At 38.4% G+C, this 8,953-nt stretch overlaps 1 protein-coding gene across 1 annotated transcript; it reads left to right on the forward strand.

The window, feature by feature from the left end:
* The first annotated feature begins 6,058 nt into the window (after positions 1–6,058).
* rgs5b (regulator of G protein signaling 5b) lies at positions 6,059–7,737 on the forward strand. The gene is made up of 5 exons (XM_038718492.1): positions 6,059–6,200; positions 6,336–6,416; positions 6,522–6,583; positions 6,698–6,861; positions 6,975–7,737. The coding sequence occupies exons 1-5, from the start codon at positions 6,157–6,159 to the stop codon at positions 7,149–7,151; spliced, it is 528 nt and encodes a 175-aa protein (XP_038574420.1). The 5' UTR covers positions 6,059–6,156; the 3' UTR covers positions 7,152–7,737.
* The last annotated feature ends 1,216 nt before the right edge of the window (positions 7,738–8,953 follow it).

The raw sequence follows: 8,953 nt of genomic DNA on the forward strand, positions 1-8,953 counted from the left end.
CAGTAATAGGAATTTGCAAACATGCTATCATTTTTCTCCTGATTACAAGAGCAAACCCATGGAGCTTGATAGCAGATGGGTGCAAAAAAAAAAACTTGTGAATGTATTTATAGATGCCAGTGTGTCAGAATTAAAAATACATTCAGCTTTAGTAGCTGGCAGGTACAGAAAGCTACTGAGACAGATGGGTGTATACAGAAGCACTGGCTTCATGTGCAGTCATTGATATTCCACTGAAGCTGAGGCTAGTTAACATTGATTTATCATCCTTGCTGCTGCATCTCCAGATGTTCGATAGCCAGTTGACATTTGATAGGACATAGATAGGATCATGTCCACCACTAGTGGCCATTGGCAGGGCTTCTTAGTTGGGATGCATTAGGTAAGCCTCCACCTGCTCTGTCATATAGGTAGCTGAGTGAATATGCAGATCATGGTTTCTCTGCACACTGCCAGATGGTGCCACAAAAAAATGCCATCCAAAGCTTTAGGTGATACAATAAATGCCCAATGTTTATGCTGTTCTCTGTTACAGCTTTGAATGTTGCTGCCTACAAGCTCAAAATAGGAAACTGTGTTGTTTCTGGATGTCTTCCAAATAGAGGATGGGGTCATATCAGCGGGGAAATGGACAGACTATCTGGGAATTCCATGCTGTTGTGTACTTCCCGGCTGTGACTTGGGATGAAAATCCTTACAGCTGGGGGTGAAGTGGGTTGGGGACAGGAAGCGGCGTCAGTCCCCAATGTGTAAAGATAATACCTTTTACAACACAGTTACAACACATGAAAAAGAATCAACATTGATCAACTTACAGGAAGTAAATTTTACAGGCAGTTCTTCAAGTATACCCAATCAACATAGCCATTAGTGAACATCTTGATTTAATAAGGTTTTGTAGTTACCAAACTGACTGAATCAAGAAAGATTTGATTTGATAGATTCAGAACATGATGAAAACCAAATAAATCTTCAGCAGCTTCAGAAATGTTTGATAACTTAAGAGTTATTATTTAACATTACTTCTTGTGTTAAGACCAGTCATCAGTTTGAGAGTGATAGCAGGTTTTAATCCTGTGACTCACAGTTTTAATATCGGGCTACCTTTTTTGAGGTTTAATTATTCTACAGACTGGACTAGCACTTATTAAATCTAATCCTCTCCTCCCCCCAACACCAGAGTAATAATCCAAGACTGTTTTAAAATGTAGTCAACTCAGAATGAAATGATAAATATTTTAAATTTAGAATACAATTTGAAAACATCAAACAACCACTGCAGCCTGTCATTTCAGTTTGCTTCTAAAGTACAGAATGTCATGCTGAGACAGTATTTTCCTCTTCGCGACTTGACAAAAATATCCAGCATTATTCTGTTTTGGAAAAAGAAAAGCCCAGAAAGATTTACCAAATTATTTTAGACACTTCTAGGCCAAAGTTTCTGACTGTAAGAGATGAATGGTGAGGAGCAGGACAAGGCCAGAAAATTAAATGTCAGCTTCGTGTTGTTTAAATGACCCAGTTTATTACCTAAATGTTAATAATGTGAACAGCGTCATCAGTGAGGGCTGACTTCTTTGTGCCATCTTCTATGTCAGTGGACTTAATAAGTTAGGGGTATACAAGTATATAATTGATGTTATATCACCAGAAACAGAATTTCTGGTGATATAACATCAATTAGATATTAACTTGTGTCAGTGAATGAGAATCATACACAGGCAGTAGTTTATATATAAAAGCAGTAACACAAAAGCTAATAATGTATGTAATATTCAGGGTTAGTATGTGAGGTTTTAAAAGAAAGTGTGTCAAAGAACATTAAAGCTGCGGTTATGAGATAAGACAACAAGACAGTTTTTTTGGATCAGCAGTGTTGTAAGTCAAGTGCAAATTTTCCCTCATATTGCATTGTAAAAATGTATCAATGTGTGTCAATAAGGGGCTAAGCATTAAATCTCACAATGTTATCCAGTGATCAAACACTTCATCTGTGAATGGAAAGAACATGATATACACGTGATATGAGTGAGAATAACATGTTTTGGTTGCAAGAAACATGCCTGGATTATGTTTTGTCCTTCATAAAAACTTGTGATGAGCAACTGCCGATGAAAACATGTTTACAGTATGTCAAGTACAGTATCTTCAAGAGAGAAGGCTCCACTGGCCCAGGATTGGAACATGTTTGAGCCACGATGTCCTGAAAAACACTGACCCGAGATTGAAAATAGACTGTCCACTCTTCAGTCTGTAAACTTCACCGTACTCACGGTACAGAGATTCATGATTTTGTTCATCTGAGAGCACAATATCAAGTACGAAATGGCTGAAGGCTGTCTTTCAGTTGTACACTTTGTTGTTCCCTTCTTTTTTTCTTTTTCTGTCTTTTTTTACAGCATACAATTTTGATAGGCCGTGAACAAATGTAAAAATGAGTACACAAAAAAGTAATTAGTTGAGAATTAGATGCTGTTTGACAGCATTATTTGATAATGGTCATTTTATTTGAAATGCCACAAGGATTTAAATTACAGAGAGGAACATGTGCAATGTTTTGATGCTATATGGTAAACTCACTGTGTGATGTTAAGAGTTTTGTAAATTGAAACTCTGTTGTGAGAACTGAGCAACAATTGTCAAATACTGTAACTCTAGTCTCCACTCACGTATTGTATTCATGCTAAAAAAGAAATCACATAGTACTTAATTATTGTATAAATGAATTGCTTTCCCCATAATGGCAGTGTTAAGTTGTATTTTTTTATTATATTGCCTTGAATCAACACACCTTTTAGTTTCACCTTTTCACTTGACACCAAATGAATGTCCTTACAAAACCAAAAAAGGTGGATTACTTTTTCTGTGATGTGGGTGTGATGGCGCAATGGATAAGACATTTACCTGGTTTGAGAGACCCGTGTTCAATACCCCACTGTGAAGCATCCACCATTGTGTCCCTGAGCAACACACTTAACCCCTAGTTGCTCCAGAGGCGTGCAACCTCTGACATGTAAAGCAATTGTAAGTTGCTTTGGATAAAAGCGTCAGCTAAATGAATAAATGTAATGTAATGAAACTTCTTCCTCACAGAATCTACACAACCTACACTGGTGGGTGACCCCTTCTTGAGCCTTTTCCTTGTAAGACAAGCCTTTCTCCTTGTTAGGCATATAACGGTTGTGTTTCTATAGAAGAAGCAGGGAAGTAGCTCATTATTGAAGGCTGAAGTGACCTGGCGTTGACACCCAGAGCTGTGTGTGGGACAAAGCAGCCAGTTAGAGGGAAAGTATTGTTCAGGGAAGCCACCAGAGGAAGCTGGCTCAGACACTCTCAATGAGCTCTCTACCTTTTCATCCGGCTGCCTGATTTTCCCTTTCCTGAGCATTTTCCTGTGAACTCACTGAGAAATAACTAATTTGCAGAGTTTACTGTTAGTTGGCTCCCTGTCCAGTCTAAATATAGATATTTTTATTCAATGAACAATACTTTTCTCGACCCCGAGGCTATATATAGCCACAATTATCTTAGCTTGGTCATGCCTAGACAGAAAAAGACGTCCAGACAGGGGTTGTGCAAGCGCTTCCTTATGACAGATAAATGTAAACATACTTTTTGCAACAGTGAGGACCTTCATTAAATCTAACATAAATGATACCTCCATTCTCTCCACTGAGGAAAATACTGAAGATAATGAGGAACATAAAGAAGTAAAAATTGGACCTTTGGGCCCACAGAATAACTGGCAATATAAGTTATTATGTTGTGTGAGCTATTCTGGGAAATCTAATGAGTAGTTTCATGTGTGTTTTGTATTACTGTAATATTTTCCTACTGTACTTTATCATATTTTCATTTTCATTTGTTTTATGCGGTTTTCTGTTTGTTTTGCGAGCTATGTTGTAATTTTTTTTCTACTGTTTTGTCTGTTTTAGTTTGGTATCTTGTGATGCACTTAATGTAAATAAAAAATATATATTAAAAAAGTATTTCTGTTTAACAGCAATTAGCCATAACGAAGCAAACAACAATTAAAGTTAAAATTCAGATATCTTTAGATTTGAACCCTCACAAATTTTGCTAATCTGCTTATCAGGATTGTGTGGGTGTGGTTTGATCAGATTTGACTGACAACATATGGTAACAACCCCACATCTGTCATCAGATTTTAATTCAAATATTGTTAAATTCTGATTGGTGCACGAATATCACATTTTTTTCACCCACTTCAAAGGAGTAGCACTAAGTAAACAGCGCCGACAGAAATCTCTCATATGTTCATGTAAGAACCCACTGCCAAGTAAAGGAAACAAGTTTTCAGGGCTTTTAAAGAAAGTTGCTGCATGTGTGCAATGTAGTTTTGAAGTTATAAAAAACAAACAAGCAAATCAAGCAACTAAGTATCAACGAGGGGCCAAGCTGCCTTCCTTTCAGGATCCTGAGGCCAGCAGGAAAGATTCTGGCAGATTTCTTCCACTTCGGACACAAACTTTTTAAAGCACTCCCCCTCGGGTAAGAGGCTGCAAACCATCAAGACCAAAACCTCACATGACCTAGTAACTGTTTGTTCCAGACTACAGCTGGCCTCTACTGCCGGCCTCGTGTTTATTATTTGCACATCTATAAACCCTCACCATTCACCTCTAACTTGACATTAACGGAAATATTATTATTATTATATAGTATTATATTATTTTGTAGATGGCACATAGTCTTTTACACTATCGCAATCTACACATTCAAGTTCAAGTTCAAATTTATATAGCACATTTAAAAACACCCCTAGTTGACCAAAGTGCTTTCCAAATTCAGGATACACAACAAATTTACACGACAAAAACAGTAGAATTGATGACTGATCCTCCATTTTCTTAGTCAGTATTGTGCACCTTCATTTTAAACACTGCACAGCTCTTTTCAGTGTAATTTTCATTGTAAATTTTTGTTTTACATTCATGACTTTATTCGGTGCTCACCTTTTCTCTTACTTTTTCTATTTTGACCGTTATCCACCATAACACCAACACAAATTCCTTGTATGTAAAAATGTACTTGATAATGAATGTGACAATGACAATGTTTCTGATTCTTATGTGCATTTATCTGCGCGCACTGTGTGCACTCGCTGCACATGAAAATGTGCTTTGGAGAGTGGCTTTGGAGGGAAGCCTGAAAGGAGGGGGTGAGATTTTTCGGTTGGATACCTATGGTTACATACTCAAAATGTAGCTGTCTCTTGCTAGTTGCTCCAATGTTACCTACCCGAGCTTTAACAAAACGTTGCTATCCAGTCAAAACAATATACATCCAAATCTGGTGCTTTTGCATTTTAAAGAAAGCAATGTAGAATTGGATCTTACTTTATGGTTTGAGAATAAATAACTTGAAAACCCATTGGATTAGCTGAAAATGCCTTGTCACAAAGCTGAAAACAAGGCTGATTTTCCAAGTTCAAGAAAAGTTGACGTTTTGGATATATATGGTTTTCATTAGACAGCGACCATAGTATTTAACAATAACAGAGAATTTTTACATTGTGTTATTGCTACTTTTACTAAAGTAAAGGACCTGAATACGGTCCAGATCTGCCAAATCACTCATGTGGTTCATTTTGGAATTCACCGACAAACAACCTGTTCTGATCTGTTCTGATATGAGGGCTTGTTGACCCGAGTCTTGTGACTAAACTTTCTATAATAAGGCAGGGACTGTTGGAACATCCTCACTTTAGGGGATTTTCTGTTCTTGTTAGAATGTATGGTTCTCCTCACATGTATTGAAATATAAGAACACACACAAACACTCCCCAACACCAAACGCACACACACACCTAGACACATTCACTCACCGTACTGTGCACAAACACTTTGAATAGCAGGGAAGTAATTCGGTCACTGTAACTATCACACATGTTGTTCAGTAGTGAGGAAGTAGTCTGGAGGAAAATCAGTGTTGAGGAGTCTCCTCATCCTCCCACATGTCTTATTTCATTGGCTGAGAAGCGTGATGTCACAGAGTGTACTACCCTATAAAAAGTCACTCTCCCACACAGAGGGCAGACCAGATGAGAGCTAACTCACTTATAGCAAGGCAGACAGCTCGGTAAGTGTCTTAACCATTGGAAATATAAACCAGCAAGCAGGAAAACTTCTCATCATGTGCAGAGGACTCGAATCACTGCCTATCACATGCCTGGAGAGGTGAGATTCACGAGGGTTTGCTTTTTAGGAAGAAGTGTAAAAATTCTTGTATATCTATCTATCTATATGAGGGGGAAATTAATTACTCTCAAACTGTCTTTTTTTGTAACATTTCCTCTTTCTTTATTTCTGCAGGGCAAAGGAGCTGAAGGCTTTGTTCACCAGTTTACTACAAAAGTCAGATCACAGCATCACTGGCAAAAATGACAAACTGAGGTAAGAAGATACACTTAAATTCTTTTTTTAACATAAATTAAATTAAATTAAAGTGGACCTCTGTCATTCTTTGAACTTCCTAATGATGTCTTTCTGTTGCTGTAGGTTTAATGTCGACGAGCCTTTGAAATGGAGGGAGTCGTTTGACAAACTGTTGTCCAGTCCAAGTAAGTACAATCCTCCGGATCAGGCTTGATGCAAATTTTTTACTCATTCTTGATGTTTGGAGACGACTGCCAGATGTTAACCTACACTCTCTCCTCTCTTTCTCCTTTTTCCAGACGGACTGTGCCTGTTCAGAGCATTCCTAATCTCAGAGTTCAGTGAGGAAAACATCGCCTTCTACTTGGCTTGTGAGGACTACCAGGCAACTAAACCTTCAAAACTGGCCACCAAAGCCAAGAAAATTTATGACGAGTTTATTGGCTCCGATGCACCACGAGAGGTAAATATTAAATAAGCTAAACAGACAATTTTGGACGCTCTGTAAATCTGCTGGCTTCTCTTATCTTGCTTTGAAGCTGATATAACCTCTCTACTTCTTCTGTTCCCCTATAGGTAAATCTTGATCATGTGACCAAAGCCATCACAAAGGAGAACATGGAGAATCCCAGACAGTCCTGCTTCAATCTGGCCCAAGCCAAAATCTACACCCTGATGGAAAAAGACTGCTACCCTCGCTTCCTCAAGTCCTCTACATACCTGGAGCTTAGCAGAAAGGCCAAGACAGGCTAACAAACTTTACTAAAAAAGTGTACTGCAAGCAGCAGACGTGATATGATCACTCCTCAAAGGGACATACGCTTACTGACACACAGCGGACACTGGAAAGGTCCTCACGGAACAAATACTTCAGCCCAAGGAGTTGGTGCCAGGCTGTGTAGTTATTTTGGAGACCAGAGGGTGCCTACAGTTGGGAGACTGAGCTGGAAGCTAATGGACATGTGAAGCTGTGATAAGAGACTGACACTAGACTGAGCTGTGTCTGCCTCTGAAAGAGACACCTGTACTGTGTATACAGGGCTGCATGAACGGCAGCCACAGTGGCATAAATTATTGTTATAATAATAATAATTATTATTATTATCAAATGCAGAGTGACATTAATAAGTTGCTTTCATACAACAAAACTACCACAGGGAGAGACTCTGTAGCATTAGTGTTTATTTATTTATTATTTATTTAAAGTAAATTTTTATTATGTGAAAGTATGCTGTGCAGCGTATAGGTAAAATTTTGTATTTCATGTTTTTTTTTTTTAATCTGAAGTAATGTATGTAAAAATAAGTGCATTGAATAAAAGATTACCAATTTCCAGAGACAAATTAGTGTTTTGTTCCATGGAAAATTCACTTGTAGAGAAAGAGGATGTGGTCACTGAGGTCAGGAAAAATGTATGAGGAAGGAAGAAGAAGAGGACTTACTCATGTGCGCTGTTGTAGTTGCTAATTAATCTGTGGCCACAGCGGGTTCCACTTCACAAGTAGGTGACTGGATGACTTCTTTACTCTGGAGTTACAGTGAATGGAAGATATGAAGCAAGTGTATATGGGTGTGAATGTGTGTTAGTTCTTGTGCTTTCATGAATACAAGAATCGGTCTGAGGTAAAGGGTGAGCTCATTTTGGCCGGTGGTTCACTTCTACAGGATTACAGTAGGTCTTAAATTTAGATAGACTGACAACTTATTTTATTAAATAGGCTAGTTATAGGTTAATTATCACCAGAGGAGAAACTGGTTTGGTCACTCACGCACAGTAACAAACAGGAGACACAAGTCAGGTCACAGTTAAAGACATACAGCAACTACAATACTAACACGCAAGCTAACATATTCCAAGAGGACTTGTTCAGGAGTCTGCCCAGCCACTAAATTAAAAATACTATATTTATAATAAACAACAACGAATAGTTTGGGACTTTTGTGAAATACACTTACATTTTCTTTCTTGCAAAGAGCTAGATGAGAAGCTCTTTTTTAGCGCACTGACACTTGGATGTCAGTACGCTAAAAAAGAAGCTGCCGGTTATCTTAGCTTAGCACAAAGGCTGGAAACAGGAAGAAAGAGTTTGTAGTTGGATTTTTGTGACATCTGGACAGAGCCAGGCTAGCTGTTTCCTTTGATTTCCAATCTATGTGCTAAGCTAAGCTACTGACTATAGGTTTATATTTAACGTAGGCTACAATCATAAGAGTAGGCTAGTATTCTCATCGAACTCTCAGCAAGAAGGCAAGCGTAGGCCTATTTCCCAAAATTTCAAACTTTTCCTTCAGGGTTAGTGGGGACAAAGTGGCTGTGAAATATAGTTTTTTGTAAGTCTCTGTGTGTGTGTGTGTGTGTGTGTGTGTGTGTGTGTGTGTGTGTGTGTGTGTGTGTTTGTGCATGTGTGTGTGTAAAAAAGCAATATTATTTTATAGGGAAGCATCTGAGTGTAATGGACAGTCACCACGGAGACTGCAGCCGCCTACTAAGCAACTCCACAGGCAGGTTTGTTTACAACTGTAGCAGCCGCTCACAGCCTCTGAGTCACAGCAGC

This window comes from Micropterus salmoides, unplaced genomic scaffold (assembly GCF_014851395.1).
Source record: "Micropterus salmoides isolate LMB-PRFRI ecotype aquatic unplaced genomic scaffold, ASM1485139v1 Ms_hic_scaffold_14, whole genome shotgun sequence".
Classification (NCBI taxonomy): domain Eukaryota; kingdom Metazoa; phylum Chordata; class Actinopteri; order Centrarchiformes; family Centrarchidae; genus Micropterus; species Micropterus salmoides.

What these genes read in the sequence shown, in the direction of transcription:
- rgs5b (XM_038718492.1), top strand. Translation starts at nt 6,157, where the DNA reads ATGTGCAGAGGACTCGAATCACTGCCTATCACATGCCTGGAGAG. An exon ending in CCTATCACATGCCTGGAGAG is followed by an intron (nt 6,201 to 6,335) that starts GTGAGATTCACG and finishes TTATTTCTGCAG; the next exon opens with GGCAAAGGAGCTGAAGGCTT. An exon ending in CAAACTGTTGTCCAGTCCAA is followed by an intron (nt 6,584 to 6,697) that starts GTAAGTACAATC and finishes TCCTTTTTCCAG; the next exon opens with ACGGACTGTGCCTGTTCAGA.